We start from the raw sequence: 26,618 nt of genomic DNA, 5'->3' as shown, positions 1-26,618 counted from the left end.
CGGGCTCCGGCGGCACCGCGGGCGGCCGCCCTCGCTTCCCTCCTCCCTCCTGCCCCACCTCAGGATGCCGGCCGGGGAGGCGGCTCAGGCACAGGTGAGGGAGGTCTGAGGGTCGGCTTCCAGCGGGGCCCCGGCCTCCCCCTCCCATCCCCCCTCCCTTTTCCTCCTCTTTCCCCTCACGCGGCGGCACCTGAGAGCCGTGTGGCTGGCGGGGCCCACGCGTGTGAGGCTGCGGGCGCCCAGCGGCAGCGCTGTCCCGGCCCCGGGGGGGCTGAGGAGGAGGAAGAGGAGGAGGAAGGGCGGGGGGCAGGTGAGCGGCCTCGCCCCTCCCTTGGCGGAGCAGCAGCAGGTAACGAGCCGCTCACCCGGCACGCAGCCCCGCTCCTCCCGGCCCCCCGTGCAGGTGTTCCCCCCCGTCACCCCGGAGCGAGGCTGCGGGGCGCGGGAGGAGCTGAGCTCCTTTGTGAGCCGAGATGTGCCTGGAAGGAGGCTGTGTAGTAAGTGGCTCGTGGGGCGGGGGGGAGGGGGGGAGGGAAGGAAAAGTTTATCGATCCGTTCTGCCAGCTTTTTTTGTGCCGTTTGCCTCCCTCCTCTGAAGGCTGAGTCGCGGCCGCGTCTTGGCATCGCGTTTCTCCTCTTATTTACCGATCTCCGAGGGGAACCGTGAGTTTGGGGTAGAAATAAATAAGCTCCGACTGACTTCTGGAGCAACAAAAGACGTTGCCGTGCGAGGACAATAAAATTCTGGGATATCTGCGGGTTGGGTTTCACTCTGTTCCGTGATACCCACCGGACTTTCTGTTCTGGGTGTGGGGTTTTTGTTTGTTCCCCGCACAGAAACCTGCAGCAGGGTGAGCCCTGAGCTCTAATGAGCCGCCCCCAAACGTGCTGTGACTCCTGTAAGTATCTGAATTGGAGCGTAATAGTTTTGAAGTGGTGGCGAACAAAAATCTTTATGCTGTGTTATTGATCTGCTGCTGAAAGGCGTTTGGATTTGAAAAGGGTTTAGTCTGGGGGTTTTTGTGTGCTTAAAGGTTTTTTTCCTCTCTCTTTTTCTGGGGGGGGGGGGGGGCAACAACATTTTTCTGTTGTTGTTTCTGGAATGACCTTGAGAGCTTTAAAACTACCCCAGTTTCCAGCGGTGGGTTTGAGGGGGAGGCAGCAGCAGAAGCACGCAGTGAAAATCGAAAATAGAAATAGGAACCGAAGGAGGTGCAGTGAGATGTTTTCTTATAGAAGTATGTGAAAAAGGAAGTTTTTGTAAGAACGCGTGAAAAAAGAGGAGAGGGAAATAACGCAGTTTCAGATGCGGTTAGAAAGAGAACATATCATTCTTCACATTTTATTAGGCCCTGAAATGCAGCAGTGATATGATCTGGAAGACACAGAACTCAAACGCCTGACTACAAGTTGAATAGCAGGCATTGACTTGCTGACCAGTGCTTCCATGCTCGTGCTGGGGGGCTGGTTTTGTGTCTGCAAAGGTATCAGAGCTCGGTGCTATGACAATGGCTTGCAAATGCTTAAACGCCATGTTTTATTGCTCTTAGGAGCTTTTATTTACTGTAGGTTTGGGAATACGGCTAAGACTTTAATTTGTGATGTCCACACTAAGGTTTAAGCGTTTCCTTGGATAATGCAGAAGGACGGTTTTAAATAAGTAGGATAAACTGCATTCTTTGGCAGGGGGAGGGCAGAGGGGAAGGGTGGAGGAGGTGTTTTTTCTTCCCCTTTAACTACTTCTGTAACAGAGTCAATATTTTAAGATCTGTGGCAAGAATGTGCCTTTGTGATCACTAACCTTTCTATGATGTTTCTTTGAAAAAAGAGCAATACTGTAATCCTGTGTGAAGCGTCTGGGTTTTGCATCTTAACTGCTCGAGATCAGCACTGAGTTTGGAGATTCTGCTTGAAGTTTTTGGAGTGATGAATATGAAAAGAGAATAACTTTAGAAACGTGGTTATTACAGTGATTATTGATTGGCTTGGCCCGCAGCCAAGCAACTCTTCTGCATGCACCAGAGTTGCTGATTTAAATTCTGTAGGTTCCCTTAAAATATGTGGGTCTTCCAGACTCGTTAAGCGATATCTGGAGCTATTTAAGAACAGTAGATCAGTTTTTAGTTAAGGCTGTTCAATTATGTCTTCATCGCTTTGGAGTTGGTTGAATGACTTGACATGAGATTAAGCACAACAAAAGAAAAGGCAGGGGAACAACAGCTGCCTTCCAGTACCCGAGCAGCAGCGTTCTCAGAGGCTCAGCGTTTTACCTTCTAGTATTAGGTGGTGTCAGGTTTAAATGTTAATATTTATATGCGTATTTACAAGAACCTCGGGCGTTCTGATAACACTTCAGGCACCCGAGTGCTGGCTATTCGTCTTTGGGGGTTGTTTGTCGCTTGCCTTTTTAGGAAAACTATCTTAAGATCTGATACTGAGGGGTGAATTGATCTCATTAACTTTTCAGACAAAAGTAGCGAACAGTCCCCACTAGTTTGTACTTGTTTCGTTACTGTGTGGTAAGAACTTTAAGGTGTGTCCTTAATGGCAGTTGACGATTCTTGCTGCGAAGCCTTGTTTATTTTAGGTAGATGTTTTATACAGAATTTCCAGTGGGACAAATTACTCCACTGCCTGCTCTCACCCTTTCTGAAGGCTGGCTGTGAGCAGAAGAGAATAATTCTGCCGTGCTGCAATCAGTATGTATTTTTAAATTGAAGTCATTAAGTTTTACTGTGTATTTTGAGGCTTTTCCTACTTCCTTTGTTTAAACATTCTCAAACAGTGCATATCATACATGAATTTGAAGCATTCATATGGCACTACTGAGGCGAATTTAAATTTAAAATGAGTACCTACATTCTCGCTGATCAAAATAGAAAAAGTATTTCTTTAAATAAGTGGATGTTTTCTGGTTTTGACTGTGGTGAGAGGGCTATATTTGTATCTTGTAAACAAAGTTTCACATTAAGTAGTCTTTACAGAATGGCTTCCAGGCTTTGGATTAGAGGTGGTTTTTTTTCCCCTCTTCATTTTAAGGGAATATGTCTTTCTTTGTTTAGGTAGCAGCTGGGGGGGGGGACAAGATGTAGGGTGGGGGCTAGGAAGAGGAAGCTAATAAACCTTAGCACCTTTGTCAGGCTGTCTTACAAAAGGTTACTTCATTTTGGTTTCCCCTTTCATGAGATCACATTTAAAAATTCCTTTTGAGTACTTCTAACCTTCAGAAAGTATCTTCCCCTCGCTGCTGAGCTTCCACTTAGAGCTGCGCTGATAGATCAGTATCTCATTTTAAATGAACGGGAACCGTGAGTTTCACTTGACTTTCAAAATGGTGATTACAATAAGCTCTTAATTACAAACCCTCAGATTTTTTTTTTTCTCTGTAGCTAAGGAGCTCTGGGGAAATGCGAAGTAAATTTTAACTTCCCTTTGTTCTTTGGGACTCTTTTGTCCCAACTCTTTCAACCTGAATCTTGATATGGAATTCATTGTCCTAGTAAAAGATTCCATGCACTGTATATGTAAATACACTCCCTCTTTCCTGTGTTATGAAATGTGTAACTAGTACTGGCATATGGGAAGAACGGCCCCGGCCCCCCTTCCCTAAGGTAAAATGGGCTAAGCTTTCTTTTCTTTGCAAGCAGCTGAAAGAAGAGTTTGACCTTTGAACTCCCCCTCACACTTCCACACTGCTTTCAGGGTGATTAAATAACCGAGGATATTTGCCTGTGTCTTATGCTTATTTATCTCACTTAAAATGTTCCAATACTTAACTGTTGAGGTATTGTCTTTAAATATAGCAAGATAGTGCATTTCGGTTGCAGCAGGGCTGCCATTTGCCAGCTCAGCCCTCTTATTTTTGAGACTCTGGATTTAGAACATCAGCATTCCAGTGAGATATTCTTTCCACATCTCATAATTACATTTATTTCAAACTGTTACTGACTTTTAACAGGCTCTGGGTCATTTCTGCTGACCCTTGACCCTCCTTTTTAAGGTAGCTCTAGTAACAAAAAAAAGTTGAGAGGAGTTTTTCTTTCTGGTGCGTTAATAGGGGCGGGGGATTGTGCTGACTACTGTATGCATGCTTTCAGAGAGATGTGACTCATACCACAGGAGATTTGCAACTGAAGACAAAAGTAAGGAAAAGGATATGACCAAGCTATGTAAGATCCTCACTGCGTCGTAACTTTATTAAAAAACAAACCAAGAAAATGCTTTCCTAAGCTAACTTTGCTATTTTTTTTCACCTACCTCCAAAATTAGGGCTACTCTGACAAAGGTTTGATTGTTTTTAACTTTTCAGGGGAATTCCCAAATAATCTTGTTTTATTGCTTTTATTGTTTTTATTCTTCTGCCAAACAAGAGGAAAATATATTAAAACTTCTACTGTGACCAAAGTCACAAGATTATAACTTATAGTTCATAGATCAGTTGCTTGTCTGATTCTTCCTCCTTTTTTTGTGTTCTTTTTTTTCTTTCTTTTTGGGGCAGGGGAGGGAGGACAGGACAAACTATGTGCTGCGACAGGGACAGACATGAAATCACAAAGTAAACCAATGTAGGTGCTGAGGAGAATGAGGTATAAATCAAAAATCTGAGACTTACATTGTTTGTGCATACAATGTCTGAGTTCATTGCAGAAGTTTGAATTGTTTATCCGACTGCCTTGAGAATTTCAAAAGAAAGTGCAAGAGGAAATGTGGTTAGAATACGCAGGAAAATCTATGTAGTGCTGCCTGACTTAAAGATTTGAGCAGAAACTCATCCAAGTGAGTAACTGACTGGACAGGGATTTTCACACTCTGAAGATTTTATGCAACTGAAAGTATCAAAGTCTGAATTTGTTTATGTGCAATGAGTGTACTTGCATTTTTCAGTGTAATGGAGTGCAGTGTAGTTTGACACAACTGCTGAAGGGAGGTGAAGTCCCTTGTGCTTACGCTTCATTGCAGTGGTTCGTGGGGCTGATGGGGTGAAGTCTTTGGTCAGCTTCTTTCTGCTGCGCAGGTAGGAAGAAGCAAACTAGATGTGCTCCAATTAGAACCATTAGGAGAATGGGTAGAAAGGTGGCCCAGATAAGCCACAACTTCTGTTTAGCTCCAATGTTTGTTTCTAACCTTTTACTAGCTGCTGGAAAAAAAAAACAACCATACAAAACTTTTGCCTATTTCCTCTCTTTGGAAAGGTCCATTTCTTGTAGATGCAGGCTTTGCTTTCTAGGATAGTTTGAAGCCATGTGTTGGTCATCAGATGCATCCCTTCAATCTTAATGGAGGATAATTAAGGTAATGCCGGGCAATTAAAACTTTCTGAATCTCCATCAATTGGCACTGGTTTCTGGAAGAGCTCCCACCTGCATGGAAGAAATGCGCATTTCAAGCTCATTGCTATTTTTGTATCTTCAGATTTTAGGCCAGGGAAGGACTTAGTAGAAGTGTCTTTCCACCAGACTGTGTGCGTTTTTCCATCTTTCAGGACTGATTTCTGCCAATACGTAATTGTGGGTATGTTTGAAAGTGGCAGCTTCAAAGTCACTGCTCTGCAGAGGGGGGGGAATAGGAAGCTGCTGCTTTTTCTGCCAGCACACCGCTATGTTGGTAAGAATTGGATTCAGGGTTGAAATCAGGTGAGAAGGCAAGGGAAGATGAATATCCTGGACAAAGTGAACTCTTCTCCTCTCCAATTCAGGAATAGCGAAGAATCTCTCTTCCTGTTATTTTACTTACGCTGCCCAAAGGGATGCAACTTCCCCATAATTGCTTCAGAGGAACTCCTGCCTCTTGAGTAATAAGAAATTAAGTTTAATTTGGTAAACTCCAAGTTTACCACTTCTTTGTAGTGGTGGCTGTTGGAGAGATCTAACATCCCCCTGCCAAAAGACGTTGGGGGGGGGGGAGGAGGAGGAGAGAATAATCTAATATGCTGTTAAGGTCTCTGAAAATATCCTCTTTCAAATGGAAACCAAGACTAAACATAAGGCAGTTTATGTAAGGTGAAACTGATTCAACAGTAAAAATGTATCACTCACTTCACTAGGAGTCTTTACCTGTTGTGGAGAGAACAATAAACTGTTTTGTAAGGTAAGGGGTCACTGCCAGTTTAAGTGCACGTAACTTCTTGATTTAATGAAGTTGCATCATCTTATAGCAGTGGTGAAACTTGTCCCAGACTTATTTGGAATAGGATTGCTCTTGTCTTTCAGCCTTTCCACAGCAGGTGTTGGCTGCTTCTTAGTGTCTACAGTCAGCTTTGGTTTTGTGGTCCCTGAGAAATTCTCTCCTACTCAGAGTGGGAGGGGGGGAAGGGGAGAAATCTGGAAAATGTGTTGGAGCAGTGCTTCTGAACTTTAAAAGTCAATACTTACTTGTAGCACTTCCTCCTTTCATGCCAGAAATTGGTCTCTTTTATATTTACTCTTGCTCAGTGGAGGAAAAACATGTGCACAGTGATGCAAGCTTATATATTTTCTGCTTTGAAAGGAATAATTACATCTTTTGATAGAAGAGGCATTCAGTTCACTGAGGAGACGTGTTCATCTTATCCATCCTCTGCCAAAACAGACATATAGCCTTAAAGAAAAAGGGACTCTGCAGGAAAAGGTTTTTCAGAGAAAGGATATCCTTTGTTTCTATCACTATAGATGTCTGAAATGGGGGGAGGGAGTTTTCCTAATATTGTTCATCATTAACTGCTAGTTATTTTCCACTGGTAATTAAATTCCTGGAGGAAAGTGATTTGCATATTTGTCTGTCTTATCTGACTACAAAAGAGCTTTAATTCAAAATCTTTCTGAAGCGTGTGTGGAGAAGTGCCTGGATAACAGCACTCCTGCACCCTGGGTACGTCTGTTTCTTCAGATCTGTGTTTGTGAATTGTCTCAGTTGCGCTGCGTTGGAAAACTCTGTAGCTGCATTGCAAGGATCTGTAATGGAGGGAAACAAAATAGCCTCTCTTCTAGAGGATAAAAAGAAACTCTGAAAACCTCTCTAAGAATCGAGGTTTAGAGTAACTTTAAAAACTTCAGGCCTGAAAGATGAAGACTAACAAGGGGCCTTGAGGATGTGCAGCATTTAGGGAGTGGAAATTCCAATTTGGGGTCATCTTTTATGTTCTCCTTTCAACCTGAACATCTTTGTTTTGATCTTTTCCTGCAACTGAAACAAACCAACTCTCTTCCTCCCCTTCCTCCCCCTAGGTCTCCATTTCCTTTATAAGTTCTCATGCTAGTTCTTTATCTGAATGAACTACTAACAAACTTCTATTCAAAAAGATTTTTCTATTTCAACACATGGCAGAAAAAACATATGGATGAGAAGCTACATTAGGTGCACTCGTGCTACTCTGTTAACACAGAAACAAACTGGGAAGTTGTTAAATGATTTACAGTCACAAAGCTGAAGGGAGTTGTTCTTCCCTTCTCTAGAAGGCAACAGGACTCACAGTAATGGAGAGTCGGTTACTGACTTCCTATAGCGTTAAGAAGAAAAGCTGACTACTGCATTCTGCAAAATGAGGCTTTCAATGCCAGTGTTAGAGCTTGCCAGTGCTCAGCTCAAGTGTAGATGGGCACTGGAGCATTTCAGAAATAAGGTCTCAGTCTACGGAACGAAAAATGAATTCCCTAGGTTTAGGGGCTGCTGTTCTTCAAATTGGGACAGGAAGACACCTTACTGTGTGAGATGTGATGTGCCTTTCTTAGAAAACACCTAGAGATTGTGTGTTTGACATAAGTCCAGGGACTTGAAGAATCAAGCTTAACATTTCATGTTCTGGGTATCTGATAATTTGACTGATGTTTTGAAGCAGCGGGTGAATTAGAACCTCACAGTGACTTCTTGCTTTGTGTTCTGACTAAATGTGAACACATGGCACAGCAGTGCTGTTAACAGAGCTGTTGTCACTGCTGGGTTCTGCGAATGCTGCACACAGCCTTAGGACTCTGTAGGCACTGTCTTGAGAGTCTGCAGCTCTTGAATATTGTTAGCAGCCACTTGGGGATGTAATTCTGCCTTGTATCCTCTGCGCATGCCAGGTGTGGTGGAACTGCCTTAACTTTATGCACTGAGAGAGGGGAAAAGTGCTAAATAAAATAACCAAGCCTCAATTTAGTTTTTCCTTTAAAAAGAAACAATCTGATGCATTTATACATGAGCTATTCTGTGATCAGTATTGCCCCTGGATGTGGCTGTGCCCAGCTGAATTCAATAATCCCATAAGGTGTTTTTGATTTGCAAAGTGGGGATGTCTCAATAAGGAAAAAGTGGTGTTAATTACTCTATGTTCACAAGGCAGAATGGGAGCAACTATTCTGCAAAAGCAAAACCTGTAGATAGAAATACAAAAGGTGCTTCAGTAAGTTGTCAGTGGTTTCCCATTAACCAGCAGCAGAGTGTGATCTTTCATTAGCAGTGTTGAAGAGGAGGAACCTGTTCTGAGTGCAGACGTTTGAGGCTGAATATCTTTCTCCTCCTGAAACGCCTTGAAATGTGGGGCAAACTGAAGGAATATGCTGAAAATCAGTGGAGTTCTGTTATGTGGAAGTTTCTCAAGAGAAAGAAACGTGGTTACAAGAACAAACAAACAGGCAGCTAAACTGCAGCAACTGGCTCCCTGAGATTTTGGGGTGGGAATACGTTCCTGACGGTGGGCTATGTGGGACTGGAGCTTCCACAGGACACTGAAAGAAATCCTGGGAACCAGTGCAACGTGAGAGCTTGCTGCTGGCCTTGGCTTAGCGGTCTGTTATGGGGTTGCTGGCTGGCTGTTGGAGTGCATCTTGTGTAGGATGTACAAAAGTAACTTATCTCTTAGTTGTAACTCTCTTCTAGTTTTCTCACTTCTGTTTTTAAGAAACTGTTGCAGGAACTAGGTGAACTTCTGTAATTGTTCCAGTTAGCTTTTTACAGTTGAACAACTGTTATTTCTGCCAGCACACAGCTAGTGAGGTGTAGTTGTTTTTCCTGCTCCCAGCTATGCAGCTCAGTCCCAGTGCTCCGTGGTGTCTGAAGCAAGAAGTTCAGTGGCTGGACTTTGCTATTCTCAGAAAGGTGTGTCTAGAATTTTTATTGCATATTCATGGAAATTTTGAAATGCAGGAAGTAGAAATGCAATACAATTAGCACTGATAGGTCATTTCCCAAAGAAATCTTTGAGACTGCAACTTGCATTCTTCAGTTGTGTAATTTAATGAAAGTAATTTAAACTTCTCTACAGGCACTTAATTAAAACTTAGTCTGTTCTAATAATCTATTTATATGCAACAGCTTTTTGGTGTGGTTATTAGGTTGTACGGCAAGCATGATGCAAACAAGATGTTCTCATCTGTTGAGTTCAGTTTTTTTATATACATTTTGTGGTGTTCATAAATATAATGGGTATTGCTGTGAACACATTGAAGCATTTGATTAAAGACCACATGGTCAAACATGACTTTTGTGAACTAAAGCTTGCGAAGCACTCTGGGCTGCCGAAGGATGGAGTTGAGGCAGCGCTGTTAGTTGAGCAGAGCTGTCACGTCTGGCAGTGACCCCACAGGAGGTGTCTGGCGGGATCCCTGCGCTCACTGTTGTTGTTGGGATGCCTGTTGTCCACAGATGGTGGACAGGGACGTCAGAAGGCTGAATGTGAACTCCCTGAAATGTGGAGAGTCATCCTCTATTTTCAACTTTAAGGTTAATCTGTGGCAAACTTACAGCTTTCTCTTCAGATGTTGGAAGGAAGTGTTTCCTGTTTTAGTCTGCTGGTTTGCTTAAGGTCTCTGGCTGTCTATTACCGTTGTCCCATTCTTCTTTTTGTCCCTCCCTCTTTGTTTCCTGAAAGTGAAAGATGACAGAAGCTGCCCCAGGTACTGTGTGTTTGTTTGTGGGTTCTTTTGCCAGTATATGGGCTTCTAAGGCCCAGGTAGTTGCAGTGCTCTTCCAAACTACTGGTTTATCTGCTTTCAATACAATAATTATAGCAATAATACAGAATTACAGCAACTCTCGCTGTTTTACTGGTACCTACAGTGTTTTGAGGAACAGGAATGTAATTAATCAACACTTCTGGTCCTCGGGTCCAAGTTATAATATTATCTTCACTAGGAAGAAGGTGGTTTTCTCTTTAAACAATGGATAAAATCCTAGTACAGATACTTGGTTTATAGTTTAAGCATATATTAGCTAGTCTAAACAATGAGTGTAAAATACGCCCCACTTTAGAAAGCTGTTTGTCTTATCACAGTGAAGAATGAAATAGATAAGACTGCAGTTTTCCAGCTTGTTTTCTGACATTAATAGTAATGTCTAAATGCATTTGCAGTTTTCTTCAGAAATTCTACCTGCAGGGTTTCCTTTTTCAATCCATAGATGCTAACTCTTGGATAGAATAACATTTCCAAGAAAAATAGTTGCCTGAACTGCAGATAGGCCTTCTAGGTTCTAAGTCAGGAATATCTTGCACTGCTTTGCAGTGCTGCCTAGAGGGTGAGCTGTGACCAGTCCTTCACAACTGCTGAGACCCTCCTGTTGAAAACAGCAAAAACCTGGCAAACATTCAGCAGCCAACACAGGTTGGTGGGTGTGTGCTCAGCTTTGGAGTGCCATGGGAGGATTCTCCAAAGGGCTTATTAAAATCTATTGATACCCAATAAATTCAGACAGTTACAATTGACAGTTCTGTCAAACTCTTCTCACAGTCCACGTGCAAGCTACATGCTGGGTAGTTGTAAGGACAGGTGTGGAGTTTTAGACAGTTAAGTAATTTTTCTACTCTGATGCATTGAAATGAGGTGCTGTTGAGGTAGACCAACTTCTCCCCTCATCTCAGGATGCTGAAAGATTGGTCCTCATAGGGTGGGAGATGGTGTGGATTTCTGATGTTCTTCATCTGTGTTTTCACCACAGTGACATCTCTCCCGTTGCTCTGTTGATGTCATAATGCTGTGGGGGGGGAGCGTAGCAGGGTGGCAGTTGCCGTGCTCTTGGGCAGGAGTGAGGATACAACTGATGAATCTCAGCAGTTCAGTGCGAGGGACTGGGGGCGCTTCCTTCCCAGCAGTGCCTGTGACCTCTGTGGGGTATGATTCTTATCTACTACTGCAGAGTATTTACCTGTGTAGGCAAAAGTAAATATGTTAGACTCTGTAAGCTCACTTCTAATGTTTTGCTTAGGTATTCCTTAGAGGCATTTAGAAATCCTTCAAAGCAGCTGTTCGTTTTAGTTTGCAAATAAATTATTTTCAGGCATATAGCCACCATTTAGGCACATGAGCTGTGCTGTAGCATGTTATCCTGCTGTGTAAAAATACCTCTTAAAACTACAGCAGAAATGGAACAAAACAGCAAGTTGAAACACGAAGTAAAACATGCGAAGCAATACCCTTTGATATGTTTTTCCTTACGCTTTATGAAAAAGGAAAGCTTTCTGAGTACTTCAGCTTCAAACTTTTGTTATAGCTTCCCCACCTGCCTCTTTAGGGGTGCGTGAAAGCCAGAAAGCCAAAACTGACTGAAAGGATAGGGCAAGAGCAAAGGCTGCAGCAGAAGCAATTCAGAAGAGTCACACCACAGGCTGAATCTGCCTGCTACAAAAGATTTTTGAGTCATTGTGAAAGGAGGAAGTGTTAATCATGACAGTGATTAAAGAAACAATTAAAAAAATGGGAATAAAGGCCCCAGTTAGTGAAGGGATATTTTGGCTGCAGCAAATTCAGGTTTTGCTGTCATCTTCCTATCAGCCAGTGGTTTGGTCCCTCTTCCACTCTCTCTACCCTTCCACCCAACTTCCCTCTGTGCTTCCTGTTGACTTGTGACGTGAGCCTTTGGCATAGTCTTTGAGTTTTAAGAAGCCAGAAGGGAGTACTCTGGTTTCCTGGTACTCAAATGAATTGTTGTCTAGCCCTTGGTTAGGTGACTGGACAACAGTATTAGGTTCTGCTGTTGCAGGGAAAAGATAAACACAAGCAGCTGGCAGCTGTACTGGCATTTGAGTAAATTTTTTTTTTTTTTTTTTAAATTCATCTTTATTGTAGACTCCAGGATTTTCTTTTGTTAGTATAATGGCAGGAAAAGAAACTGACTTTCGGTTTGGAACTAAAGAATATTCCTAGGACCCAAGAATGGAGCAGTGCGAGGATAAGGGTTTGAGGTGCTCCATCTTCTACTCCTGGCAATGTTTTGCTGTGCTTCCTTAAACTGAAGTGATTCAGAGATTTCGTAACTGAAGACCACCCCTGCTGTCTGAATAGAAAAACTGGAGCAGGTAACCTCAGGTGGGACCACAGCAGCGTAGCTGCTGCTCCAGCTGCTTGTTGTGAACATGTTTATAGCCTGATCTATTACAGGAGTTGTTTGTAATGGTTATCCTTTCTCTGGCTGGAATGAAGTGAAACGTTTCCATTTTCTCTTAAGTAAGAGAATTAATTTCTTTGCCCTAAGAGAGTTATTAATTAATTGTTGCTAGTGGGCTTTTTAATTCTTATGAGTGGAACTTGTAATTAACTGTATCATAGCCCCTTTAAAACTTAGGGAATTTTAAACTTTCATTTTGGAGTATAATCAAACACACATTTGGTGTTGCATGCAGTTTGAAATGGGAAGCATTTCCTTTGCAAGTGCAATAGTTGGCCTCTTGGATGGTTTTTAAATACTAAACTAGTGCTCAAGCAACAGTATCATTAGACTGAAACTTTGAGAGGATCCAATTGCGGCAGGGGTTGTAAATCTGCAGACATCAACAGCTCTGAGCAGTGGTATTAACAAAGTTCTTAATACGCGGATTTGTATTTAATGCTTATTTTGTACTAGAACAGAGAGTGCTAATTCCAAGCTCTCTAGTCTTGGGTGGGAGAAAGAAGGGATTTTGCTCAACAGCCATTGCTGAACAAACAAAGTTTTACTGTGGCTCTAAATTCTGGTTTCACAAGTTCTTGGAAGGTTACTTTGGCTCGCTTCATTTACTTGGTAGGAGTTCAGTTGATGTACATATTGAAATATGGTTTAAGCAGTTTCATGCAGCTGGGTAAGAGCAGGTTTAGAACAGTTACTGAAGTATTGCTATTACATAGCAGTCTTAAAGCAGTAGCCTAGCTAATGGAATAGAGGAATGTTTAAGACAGCTGTTTATTTCCACTCTGGTATGTAGAAAATCGCTGGAGTGTCTCTTAGTTGTCCCTCATTGATGCTTAGCAATGTATGCCTTCTCTGCTCGAAAGCATTCAATGGTTTTATTTGGGAGATATCTTCCTTTTCTTTTGAGAAGTCTTACGGATTGCTTTCTCTCTTCTTCAGGTGCTGGAGTTCTTTGTGGCACTGAACTTGCCCTCGAGTGCATTTTGCCCAATGCAACTATTTTAAGTTTTTGTACAGAAAAAATAAGTGTGACTGACTGTTTCTGCAGACTTGAAAAATCAGAAGACAATTCAAGAAACCTCATTCGTGTCACTGAGAGAAGCAGTGATGCACTTTCAGTGATGTGTTAACACAGGTAAAAATGGAAAAGAAATAATCTTTTGCTCCTGGAAAAAAATCTTCTTCTTGGCAGAAGACTTTGAACTTAGCAGACTTGCAAGCACATGTTGGAGAACTTTACAAGTGTCCTTATCGTGATCAGCGAACATCCCCCAAAGAACTGAAACCTGACATTAAAACACGTAATAGGGAACAGAACGTAGGAAACATGCCAACTCAGCCTCTCTTGGCATATATGGATGGACTGGATGGAATAGCCAGTACTGTTGGTGCACAGATGGAGAATAATGATGCCTCAATGACAATAAAAGGAACAAATACCATTTCTTACAAAAGCTTGCAAGAAAAATTTCTTATGCAAGCTGAAGGATGTATGCCTCTGGACTGCATGTTTTGTGATGAGACTTTTAAGCATCCTGAAGAACTTGGAAAGCATGTTTTAACTCAGCATAGGCCTACTCTTTGTGAACCAGCTGTCCTGCGTGTTGAAGCAGAGTATCTTAGTCCTCTAGATAAGTGTCAAGTAAGAACAAATTTGCCTTCACCAAACAATGAAAAGGACAGTGAAGAACTTAGTTGTGAAGTTTGTGGACAAACGTTTGATGAGGCTTTTGATGTTGAAGCACATATGAAAAAGCATAAAGATTCTTTCACATACTGGTGTAATGTATGTGGAAGAAGATTTAAAGAGCCATGGTTCCTCAAAAATCACATGAGAACACATACTGGGAAGCCTGGTTCTAGAAACAAGCTTCAACAAGGTTCTGAAAGCCCCATCACAATAAATGAGGTGGTGCAGGAGCATATAACTGAAAATGTAACATCGCCTTACAAAATCTGTATGGTCTGTGGCTTCCTATTTCTCAATAAAGAGACTCTACTTGAGCACAGTAAGGTGCACACCAAAGAATCAGTACCCAATGGCGAAAGCCCCCCGGTGACCGGTGATCCCGATCTGGAAGAAACATCTCACAGAGAAGAGTTTTTGCGATTTTTGAACTTAAGACCAAAAGTGGTTCTGGAAAATGACAAATCACAAAGACCTGTGAAATGGATTGCTGAGCTGGATCCGTTCAACACTTATCAAGCATGGCAGCTGGCTACCAAAGGTAAAGTTGCAATTGGCCACGGCCAAACTAAAGAATCAGGACAAGAAGGAAGCACAGACAACGATGATTCATGTTCTGATAAAGAAGAACTTGGTGAAATTTGGAATGCAAATAAAGGTAGCCAGACTGAAACTACAGGGAAGTCAAAAGTAAATAAAAACAGCAGTTATACAGGGAATAGTAACTTATACCGACACAAGTTGAAACATCCCAACAGTGAAGTGCCTTCTATGGAGATGGATTCTAAGTTGTCCCAGAACAAAGAGAAACCAACACACTGTTCAGAGTGTGGCAAAGCCTTCAGAACATACCACCAGCTAGTCCTTCATTCTAGAGTGCATAAGAGAGACAGGAGGACAGATGGGGAGACTTCAGCTGCTTCAAGGTCGTGCTGTACTGATATAATTGCAAGCCTAGATGAAAATGGAACAGTTGAGCGAGTGGAAGGAGGATCTGAAGATGGGTCCGAAGACGGGCTTCCAGAAACACTGCATTTAGGTGAGCTGCATTTTGAGGCATGAGATTGAAATAACTGTTATTGTTTGGGAGCTGTTCAAAGCCAAAAAATGCATCATCTCTCTCGATGACCTTTTCCAAAACTTACATTGGAAATATGAAATAGTATGGTGGGGAAAGGGGGGAGGAGAGGAAGAACAGGAAAAGGAGAAATATTCTGACACAAGTATTTCCAGATCTTTGAATTTGTGTTGGGCCTTCTGGCAGGGGTGGTCTGGGTTTCTGGAATTATTGAAATACTTCCAATAACACTCTGTCTAGAAAAATTGTATTCCCCCCACTAAGACACATACTTCTACTGGATATACTGCATATCATTGCATTCTTGTACAGCACATGTTTTTACAGGTAGTATTTCTGAACAAGTCATTGTATGTTTCCCACTTGATTCTGCGTCTTGTAAGAAAGGGCAGGAAAATGTCCAATGTTCAAAATCAGTGGTTATTAGGATCCCAAGAAGTAAAGAATAATTCCAAGGTTTTTCTGCCCATCCATTGGTTGTGTTTCTTTTGAATAGCTCACGTGGCAGGCCGAGTGTCAGGACCTGAAACTTCTAAACTAGTTGTTTAAAGATGTGTATATGGACTATTAATATGTGTACGCAAGGGGAATATACTTAACTCCTCTTCTTGGATAGAGCAGATAAGCTGTATGTTACCCAGGGCCAATGCTGAGTCTCACTTTGCTAGCACGTTTTTCTAAGGCAGTGCTGACTGATTCCTTAATTGAAAAGTTTGCATGTCTGTGGACAAAACAGAATAGCAAGAAGGCATGTAGCTAAACTCGCACTGCTGTGTGTGACATACTTCAAGTCTGCATTTAAAGAGCAGACACTTGCATAATCGCTAGAAAAGACAACGTACAGAATGTCCTGGCACACAAGACTGAGTTTTCTGTTTCTGGTAATGTGCTGCCCTTAATGTTGCCTCCGAAAACAAAGGAAAAAAATATTACCTAATGTTAGCTTGCTTGTTTTGTTTCACAGTGCCTTATCCAAAACGAGAACAGCCTTCATTGTGAGATGCTGAGTCATGCTTCTTGAGACATTATCTGTTTGTCTGAAACAGCTCTGGCTGCTCTTGGCCACAGTTTAGCCACGCTTAGCATTTCCAGTATGGAAACTTTCCAATGCATAGTAACTTTGGAAAACCATTTTAAGCTGTCTATCATGTTTCTAACATCTTAGTTAAGCAAAACGTTTCCTTCACTTTCCCACTTTCTAGCTTTCTAGTTTGCTTTGATTTGGATACTTAAGTTGACTTGTTTGGCAGTTTGAGTTGTAAAAACATCAAGATGTTGATTTGAATGGCGTTTTGTGTGTGAGTTCTCCCCTTGTTAGGCATTGTGCTGTGCATGCCGCCCTCCAGTGGTAATCGCTATCGCTTGCACTTCAGTTTATCTGAGTTCGGAACCACGTGCTCTGCAGAACCAGCAACCCCTGCCACGTTCCTGTTCGTTAGAGCTTAAGCATTCACAGTTCTAGTGAAAGGTTACTTGTTGAAGCCAAGCTGGTGGTTCTGGGCATGACACTTCACTGACTGCAGATTAATATTGCAGTAAAGGTAAAAAAAAAAAAAAAAATCAGGTGTCCTCTCCACCTTCCTTCTGCAGGACAACATCCTGTGTTGTCGTGGTGCTCAAGGCAGGTTTCCAGTCCAAATAACCACGCTGTGCAAGTACTCCCCTTTATGATAAGAACACAGGTTTTAACAGATATGACTTAGGCCATTCTCCAACAGTTTCTCGTAGTTTATTACAGAATTAAATATTTTTTCTTTGAGGCCTAGCTTTACATCTTGTTTGTTCTGTGGGGCTGCTTCATTTCAGACACTAACCACAGTGGTCCTTGACACAGCTGGAAACTTCTCAGCCATTTTGCTTTCTAAGTGTACATCAGTGCAGAACCAAAGATGCTCGCAGATTGCAGGAGTTGGCAACAGTTCTTCCTTTTGTTTTTTCCTTCATAAAGACAGCTAAGATAGTTGCTTGTGGTTTTGAAAGGGGCTACAGACTTGCATTTGCTCTTCATAATGTAGCTATATTTTCTCTCAAAGATAAAAATGAAGATGTTTTGGAAAGAGCAAAAGTTAAAAATCTTGGAGCCTCCAGAGAATGCAGCTATTGTGGAAAGTATTTTCGCTCAAACTATTACCTCAATATTCATCTCAGAACTCATACAGGTAAATGGGCTTCAGCTTTATGGGAGGGGAAGGAAGTGATGAATCCAATTGGATGGGATGTCTGGTTTTGGCTAAGTAAAACAAAAGTTGCCTTCAAAGTTATTGATTTTAAAAATAAAGATTAATCTTAATGCTGGGAAAAAGATCTGATGTTAATTTCTTGAAAGGAGTTCGTTATATACCTAAGTGTAAATCTCTTTGGGGCCAATTATATTGTACTCCTTACAATACTCATTTCAGATCTTAAAATTCTTTCTGCCTCTCATGGTGTAGTAAGAGCACAGAAATACTTCCAAGTATGAAGTTTGTCTGTTAGTTGCTGCTACCTGGGGAAAGAGCTGTGTGTTCTTCAGTTAAACTTGCCTGTAGCCAAGCAAACTCATTCTACTTCCATTAATGTATGTCCGTGTTTCTATTGAAACAGCTCTATCTATAGAACTGTAACCCTTGTGTTGTTGAATAGCGTACCTCTAATGTGATCAAGGGTTATGTATGCATTTTTGGAGCTGACCCACAGCTGTGCTTGCTTATTTCTGGCAAACAGAGCTACCACTCTGCATAGGGAACTATCTTCTTCATAACCAGAAGATGTCACTGTAGTTAGCAAAAGCAGCAAGACAGTTTTTCGTGGTTTAGACTCTGGGGTTTAAGATTACATGAAAGGGGGAAGAAAAATCTATTCTATTGTTCTAAAGTCTAGATTATTTCCTTGTTTTTAATTGTACTTGAGACTTCAAATTGTATCAAACTTACTGATAAAACTGTGTTTCAGGTGAAAAACCATACAAATGTGAATTCTGTGAGTATGCTGCAGCACAGAAAACTTCACTGAGGTATCATTTAGAGAGGCATCACAAGGACAAGCAAGCTGATAGTGCAGCAGATGTGAAAGGTGACAGCAAAGCTTCATTGCAGAGTCAGGAGACGGAGCTGTTTCTGGTTGCTGATGGTGCTCAAGAAACCAAAAATTTGAAGAGGCTTTTTGATGGTGCCAAAGATGCTGAGGGCTGCCCACCCACAAAGCAGCAAAAGGAAATCCTGTCCTTGAATAATGCAACAGGCAGCACAGTCCTTGTAAGAATGAAAAATGATTCTAGGGAATCGATCAAACGCTCAGTTTGTAACAATTTGAATCAAATGCATGAGAATGTGTCCACTCCTTACTTGGAAAAACTAAAGTCTGAGAAGGAAACAAAGGAAGTTCAGCCCAGTGCTTCGCATAAAAGAGAGAGAGAGGCTTCTGTGGAATCAGAGGGAGATGATGTCCAGTATGTTTGTGCTTTTAAGGATGGAAAAAATACAACTGATGTACGAGAGTGCTGTGAGAACTCCAAACACAAACATGTGGTGGATGCTCAAGAAATGCCCTTGAACTTATCTATTGGGACTTCACAAGAATGTTCAGTGGTTTCAACTACTAGAGGCCTAGTACCCAGCACCTGCCCATTTTGTACTTACAGAACATTCTACCCAGAAGTCCTAATGATGCACCAGAGGCTGATGCACAAATATAACCCTGACACCGTTAACAAAAATGGCTATAGAAACAAGGCTCTAGCTAAAGCCAGACGCACTGGATGCCCTCCTGCCCTGCTTGGTAAAGATGTGCTTCCTCTGTCCTTTAATCCTAACAAAAGTAAGGCCTCCCCATCTATTCCACAAAAACTGTTGCAAACGGGGAAATCCAAGCAGTGTCATCCTCCCCAGAACAAAGTCTCTCTTTTTGCGATGGCTGATTCAAGCAGCGCAGCCCCGAGTAACCTCAAGTTTCATAAACAGCAAAGTAGTATTGGAGCTCAGGCAAATAATTATAGACAACCTCAGCAAGAAATGCACTCCAGTTCCAGTGGCTCTCCGGTACTGGACAGAGTAAAAAGAGCTGAATCTAAAATGAAAGCTCTGAATGTCACAGTGTCTCAGTCTGGTGCAGTAAGCAGCAGTATGAATGGGGCTCTTGACTCTCACCTAAACGAATCTGCCTGGTCTTGTCATCGAGGAAGAGACTATCTTTGTAGTAAATCTGTGGGCAATGCAAATCTAGAATATGGTGAAACGTCATCTAAAAGAATGAAACATAGTGTGGTAGTTATTGAACAAAGTGACTGTGCAGTGGCTAATTACAGAAGATATGAAACGAGCAGATTTCGTGTTGCAAACAGATATGCAAATCTGCTACCTCAGGAATGTTCTCGCACCAAACCTGCATCCTCTGTTTTGCCAACCAAACAAGGGCTTCTGAATTCGGATGATGCTGATCCTCCTAAAGTACTGACTGTTCTCAAACCTTATGAGCCATATAGCTCTGGATCACTTTACAGTTCTTGTGGATCTAGCAATGGCCAAGTCACCAGCTCTACAGTAGAAGGTACTGTATCTCCATCCTAGTTCAGTTAGATGTCTTTGAACTTTATGAAGAAAGGTGTATGAAATAATAAATGCACAGCTGCAATAAAATAATAGAGAAAATCAACTGCTGTTAACATTTCGTCAAGTGCAGTCAGTGCCTGGATTTTAAATGTAAAATCCAGGTTCAGCAAACTCCTGTCTTGGGGAATTAGGCAGGTAAGGTGTGAATTTTAAAGAGAGGTTTAAGATTCAAGTTCCACCTCCCTGCCTACAGTCTCTAATATCAAGCATGTACTGTTTGCTCATTAGAGCACTCAAGACATGCTAACTAATCCAGGATATGGAACAGGCCTTCCTGCTTAATTTACAAGAAGTCTTGGACCATCTGGAATATTAATAGAAAAAAAAAAGAAGCTCTCGTAGGTAATTGTTTCATTCAGTTACAGAAAAAGATATATTAAAACCATAAACTATGATGTAAATATCATACTTCTGTTGCTCAGTGGGCTTTTGTAATGTTTAGGAACAGAATGCTTAAGACAACAGAGTTCTGCTATTCTATTATGGCATCACTGCACTAAGTAGTAAGGCTTTACTGTGGAAAACTCTTACTGTAGTGAATAGTTTGTGGTGTATTTGGAAAAACCTTGTGCTTTGTTTTTTAGTCAACGTTTTCAAAAGCTGGAGGAGGCCAAGGTTGAAAGATGCTAGGTGATGCTTAAGCAGTTGTCTGACTTTCTAGAAGGTTTGTGACTGTCAGCTGAGGACCAATATAGGCTTAGCCTCAAATATAGGAATTTGAATTTTGAAAGGAAGATTCTGTTGTAGGAATGAACAGTATGCATATGCATGCTCTGTAGCCTTAGGGTATCTACTAAACTCTGAATATTCCTGTTCTCTAGAACAGCTAAGTCACTTCTGAGATAACAAGCAGAGTTATGCTACCTTAGGTCAGAGCAAAGTGAGAGACACTAAACCTGTGTTTTGTTATGTGGGGAAAAGTCTATGCACCAGCTCTGTTCTGTGTGTGTAAAGGCTGTGGGCTTACTAGTGAGTTGTGGAAAAATGAAGGCAAGTGTTAAAGCTCTGCTTCCAGACTGGGTCAGGAAAGGACATAGGCAAAGTTAGCAACACTTTGGACTTATTGAAACAGTTGTGAAAGCATTAACTCCTAGTTTCATCAGGTGTCATCTGTGTCAGATGACCTGTGCCATTAATTGCCTTGAGGAATGTGCAATGAGCACTGGGTCACACATAGAATACACAGGGCTGGGCCCAAGGACAAATGTTACTGCTGCCTCTTGATGTTCCTAGTGATCTGAGGGGATGAAATACTCTTTTCTTATCTGGGTGCAGAAGTGGTGCAGAAGTCATTCATGCAGTTGTGGAATATATAAATAACCACTGATTAAAAAGCCTGGCAGAATGCTAGTCCTTAAGGACCAAGTAGAATGCTAGTTTGCATACAAGCCAACTGACTGAGGACTTGTGCTTTGTGACATGGCTGCCTGATGAGCAGAGGACATTCAGGATTTTTAGAGAATTCTCTTGATACTGTATAAAGGCATGTTGAGCTTAAAATAAGGGGAAAATAAAACCTTGTAGCTTCAGCTGTCTTGATAAGTCTGTACCTTCATGCACTGGACATGGAGGGTCAGTATCTCACTTCTCTCCAGCATTATCTTGAGGATAGAAGAATTTCTTCTCAAGGCAGCACTCTTAGAGAGGTTGGCCTGTGGAATTGACAATTGCTGCAATACCATTTTTAAACAGTGACTTCATTGGAATCCACCTTGTTCTTCTGAAAGCTACACCTGTCAATCAAAAAATCTGTGGTAGGCTCTTCCTCTTTTATGGTATGAGCTTGGAGACAGCAGCTTGTAGTCAAAATTACAGTCATTGTTTCTTGTGATTTAGAGCACTCGAAGCTGTACCTACAATCATTAGACAGCGTAATTGTCATAAAGATTTCATTGCTGGTTATGCAGAGCCATCTCAAGGCAACTTTTCATGGCTGTTACTGATGTTGGGAAGGCTTGTGAAATAAGACCCTTTTGATGGGGGTTTTCTTACAAACTTCCAGAAATGGCTTGTGCAATAAAGCATTGGCTCTTAGGTCTAATTGCCTCTCTTTCCAACCATTCTGCCCAGAAGTACATGAATGAAACCAAACCTTGATGATTTTGAAAAGGTTAAGGCAAGGGAATTTCTCAGCATTAGACTTCTAATATGGTTGGAGACAGAAGAGCTTCTGCAAATTCTTATTTCTTCAGTTTAACAAAAAAAAAAAAAATACAACTTGGGTACAACTGTTTGCCTAAGAGTTGCAATTCCATGGAGGTACTTGGTATTACATGCAATTTAGGTACTATATGCAATTTACTACATGTTTCTGTAGTCTTAATCAGCCCTCGTGATATTATAAGAGCACGTCAAAAATCTTTCTCTAAGGACCTGTGTGCTTATGGCAACATTATTTAGGTCCTATGAACATGTTATGTTGCATGTTAAATGCAGGATCAAGTTGTCATGAAAATGTGTTCCACTTGGCAAGCTTGATTAAAGCATGATGCCTTCTATTACTGCTTGTAAGCTGTGCCACTCTGTATTGCCCTGAAGAGACAGAAACGTTCTGAAACCACTCAGTTTGTGTTATTTTCAAATTACTTGCCTTTGCGATGGCAACATGCTATCAAGGATAACCTGTTGGCTGATTGATCTGGCAGAGACTGCAAATTAAAGACAATTGCTCATGACACACTCCAATGGCTTTGTAGATTCTGTTGAAATATTAATTTAGCTTTGCCATTTTAATTTAATTAAAGCTTGCTAGGTTTTTTCAATGCTGCATTTAAAGCTTTCATGGAATATGGATGGCAGTTGGGCTTTTTGTATCCTGGGAGGGAAAATGATCCTTGACTTTCCCTTCATTTTATGAAGTACTTCTTGACTGCTTACTTAAGCTACAAAGACTTGGTTTGGAGCAGGCATTGATTTCACACATATAAATCTGAATGAGTGATTGTGGGTAAATATAAAATTACCAGTGTACTACACTGAAAACTGCTTAACAAAATCATTTGTGTTACGTCATGTTAACTATGTTAGCTAAGGTAATAATGTAGTACCCCTGTCTTCATTTCATGTTCTATTTTCAAACAAATGCAGGAAATGAATATGTAGGATTCATATGGTATGAGGTATTCACTTCTGAAAGGGGACCCTACTGTATGATGAATTGAGCACAGATATCTTTTGCAAATTACACCAGCAAAACCTGGCATGATACGTGCATGCAAACAGCTTAGAACAAGGTTCTTAAATTACAGCTGTTCTTTTTGTTCTAGTTCTGGGTACTGTATTTCCCATAGCTTCTAAGAGGACAAGGGACAGCTATGCACCTTGAGCCTTACTTGTTAGCTGTGTTCTGGGTGCTGACAGAGACCCGCTTCCAGCTGAATGTCTGACCAATCAGATTACCAGGAAATAACTCGTCTGAATTTATTTTTGTCAGGAAAAAGATCAGTGTCATACCAACACCTATCTAGCAGTGTGCTGCAAAAGCGAAGTTATGAGAGTTTCATTGGCAATGCACGCTTTCGACCAAATGACAAGAAGACTTGATGGTTTACTTCAGGAAACGGTAAACAAACCTTTTGAACTAACTGTTACTTAAATGTTGCATCAGGTACTCATAACATCAAACGTTGCTGCTTGAGTGTGATGAGAGGTTATGAGAGTCTGAACCAGAACATCTGAAAATGCAAACTCTCCCTTTTAGAAAGTGAAGCAAATATTCATGTAGCATTAGTTATTTTGAATACCCCTAATGGCATACTTTGTGTTTTAAAAAATAATGCGTAGATGCTTCCTTCCTAAAAGAAATTGAGGTTCTAAAAAAGATCAATGTATTAATTAGATACAGTGCTAGTGGGAAGTGTGCACCAAAGGGCTTTCCCCTTGTGTCAGTACACGGGGGTGGGGGAACAGTGTGGGGAACTAGAAATGGGAGGACATCCCTGTTATCGTAGCTTGTGAATCCTCTGCTGGTTTTCAAGAGGTTGTGTTGCTCAGTTCTTCCTGAAAATGGAGGCGTTACTCATTTTACAACTTCTGAAGGTTTTGCCTCTAGCAAGACTGCTGCTGGATTATTTCGTAGAGAAGTAAGGGTTTCCTGATAGCTCCTTGGCAGTTTATCCTTGTGTGCTGGTGAGGTTGTTCCAAGTAGCTTTTCCTTTGTTTGGCAGAGGGATGGGTGTAGCCTCTTAGGGGAAACAAGTCAAGTGAAAAGAATTAGCCTGGTGTGCTGAATTCCTGTGCTTCATCTCTTCAGTTTGTAGCTGAATCTCAGAACTTCACAATTCCATTGTGTTCACAACATTCTTAGCTGCTAAGGAGATAAGCAGTGAGTAACTCTATAAATAAATATATCTGTGTGCTCTTTCTAAGCTGGAGCCATGGATCATTTTCCTTGTTGAAACTTAAGCAGATACTTCTTGAATGCTGGAGCACCTGGGCCAGTGTACAGTCTTTTCTAAAAAGATACTTACATTCTAGGGAAGCAGAGCTGTCTGACCTCTAGCTGACAGCTTTAAAAATACTTTGCTGTTTTTCTTGATAGTCTTCTAATCTTACTGCTTTTATTGTCCCCACTAAGCATTTTTTGCCTGGTTCTGCTTTTTTTCAAGGAAAAAAAAAAAAGCTAACTCAATTTCAGTGTCTCAGTGTCTGCCTGTATTCCTGCTTGGAGTTTGAGTGTTAGAAGAGACTTGATTGCCAGTTTTAATTTGTAATGAAAAACAGGATAGACTGTATATGGCAATAATAATTTCTAAATACATTTATGCAAGAGTGAAGATTATCTTCTTTCTTTTTAAGGATACCTTCTCCCTCACAAAAAGTGTTATGCTATTTTCTAGTTCTATGCAAAACCCTATTTTTGATTTGTTCCAGGTCTTAAGGACACAAGTGCATGTTCTATGGAGTTATACCTGCAGTTCATCCCTTGAGGAAAATGAATGGTGAAAGCTACTGAACTAAGCTGTGATTGTACTGTATATAAAAACACTACAGTTCTATAATATTGGTTCTGTTAACATTTAATACCAAATAGCCATAAAAGGTAGTCTAAACAATGGGTTATGAAGGTGTGTGGGGAATGTACGTCTTGACATTGACTTGGAGTATTTTTCATTAGAATAATTGACCAAATATTAGGTAGGAATTATATTTTTACATACTTGAGCGCTGCTGAAAAGAGTTTCTTTGAAAGAATATATAGTCCTTGCACCTCAGGTAAACTGTAAATACAGAAGTTGAAATCCTGTTGGTTTAATGCTCCTTTTTCATAAGGGTGAAAGTTTCTCATATGCTGTTTTTCCTGTTTAAACAACTTCCAAATAAACTGTCTGAAACTGTCCCGTTCATAAATGTTGTGAACATCAAAGCAGTGGTGCTGACATTATGCTATCTGCCTTGTATGTGCTGAGATCATACCGAGTGCTTCCACAAGAAGTACAGGGGTCTGCTCTTCTGGAGCTGTTCCCAGCTTTTCTCAAGAGCGTGGATGAGGCGATGCTTGACGTTGAGTCTGTCAGTGTGGTGTTCCTGAAATACGGTTGGGTTCTTGGTTTGGCATTGGTTGCTGCTGTTCAGAGAAGTTTCTTAAATGAACCTCTATAGCAGAAAGTGCTTAGGGCTTGCATGAGACGCCATACTAATCTAAATGTTTCAAATGTTGAGTTTTCTACTAAACTGCATTTAGAGGAAAACTACTTTGCACCTTTGTCCAAACTGTACAGTCACGAACAGGCTTGCAATATGAATACAGGATCCACAGACTTCAAAAAGGGATGTGGCTATGGTGTGGCCTGCTTGACTCTGCTTGAAAGCTTCTTAATGTTGGTTTTTAGCATCTGCTGGGTGTTTAAACAGAGTAAGGAAATAAACTGTTAATGGGAGAATATCTCCTTTTATTTTTTTGTGAAGACAACAAGAGTTTTTTCTAATGCACATGCAGTTTATTTTTTGTAAAGGGAAGATGGCCAGTTACCAGCCAGTAAAGCAGAACTGTTGTGTATTTTGACCTTCATTCCTAGTTACTTCTCATAAAGCCTGTAGTAAAGAGTTAATTTCTTCTGTATCTGGCTTTGACTTCCATATATTTTTACTAAAACAAAAAAAAAAAAAAAGAATTTGCACTGCTTGTTTTGCTCTCTTCCCTCAAATAGCAAAATGTAAAATAGCAAAACCTAGAAACTCTTGTTTTTTCATTATGCAACTTGAGATGTTCCAGTTGTATGTCTTAGTTCCTCAATATGGGACCTTATTTTAACGTCTCTGTAAACTGGCAATGTAATGAAGTGCTGTGTATCAGGAAATTGTACACTATTTTACCTTTCTTCTGTTCATAAGCTGAGCCATATGTACATAATCTAGATTTGTTTTCCTAGTTTTGCACTTTTATAGCCTATTTTTTGAAGACTGATTCACTTGGAAAATGGTTAATCTATTTTTTTGCGTGATCTTTCCAATGAGTCTTATAGAATGCATGCTGTAACTATCATCTATGTACCTTACAAGGTTCTGTGGTTAAAACACGTACAGGGCTGTATTAAGATGTCTAAGTAAAAAGACCTAAGATGTTTTTAATCTCTCTTCATGCTGGTACAGTTTTCTTCAAGATTTTTTGGTAGAGATCTTGAGGGTTAAATGGAGGCTTATTTCATGGCAGCACAGCCCTGTACTTTGGAATACACTTTGCCCATCAGTATTAACTACTGGGATACTACTGGTTTTGTATGATTCTTTGGAGGTAACAGTGCATATATGGAGGTACAAATTGTTGATTTTTCTTTCTATGTATTTATTTCATTCCATTTTGTTTTAATTGTTGAAACCGGAAGTTGTCAAGCAGTAGGAACACATTACTCATTTAATTTATAATGTATTTCACCTTAGTTGAGTATATTATTACATGTGGATGTAAATATAGACTTGGTGTTTTGCAAAA

At 41.0% G+C, this 26,618-nt stretch overlaps 1 protein-coding gene across 3 annotated transcripts; it reads left to right on the top strand.

The window, feature by feature from the left end:
- Positions 1 to 26,618, top strand: ZNF217 (zinc finger protein 217). Of its 3 annotated transcripts, none has more exons than XM_042834360.1 (6): positions 1 to 94; positions 13,276 to 15,062; positions 17,135 to 17,260; positions 18,033 to 19,625; positions 23,121 to 23,249; positions 24,560 to 26,618. In XM_042834360.1, exons 2-5 carry the CDS (start codon positions 13,664 to 13,666, stop codon positions 23,228 to 23,230), a joined length of 3,228 nt encoding a protein of 1,075 aa, XP_042690294.1. In that variant the 5' UTR covers positions 1 to 94; positions 13,276 to 13,663; the 3' UTR covers positions 23,231 to 23,249; positions 24,560 to 26,618. The 3 variants fall into 3 exon arrangements, with proteins under 3 accessions (XP_042690294.1, XP_042690295.1, XP_042690296.1); XM_042834361.1 differs by lacking the exon at positions 1 to 94 and adding an exon at positions 394 to 497; XM_042834362.1 differs by lacking the exon at positions 1 to 94 and adding an exon at positions 797 to 899.

This window comes from Centrocercus urophasianus, unplaced genomic scaffold (assembly GCF_019232065.1).
Source record: "Centrocercus urophasianus isolate 14NV4802_14NV808 unplaced genomic scaffold, USGS_Curo_1.0 seq_46, whole genome shotgun sequence".
Classification (NCBI taxonomy): domain Eukaryota; kingdom Metazoa; phylum Chordata; class Aves; order Galliformes; family Phasianidae; genus Centrocercus; species Centrocercus urophasianus.
Note: the sequence above shows the minus strand (reverse complement) of the source record. Positions and strands in the feature narration are given on the sequence as shown.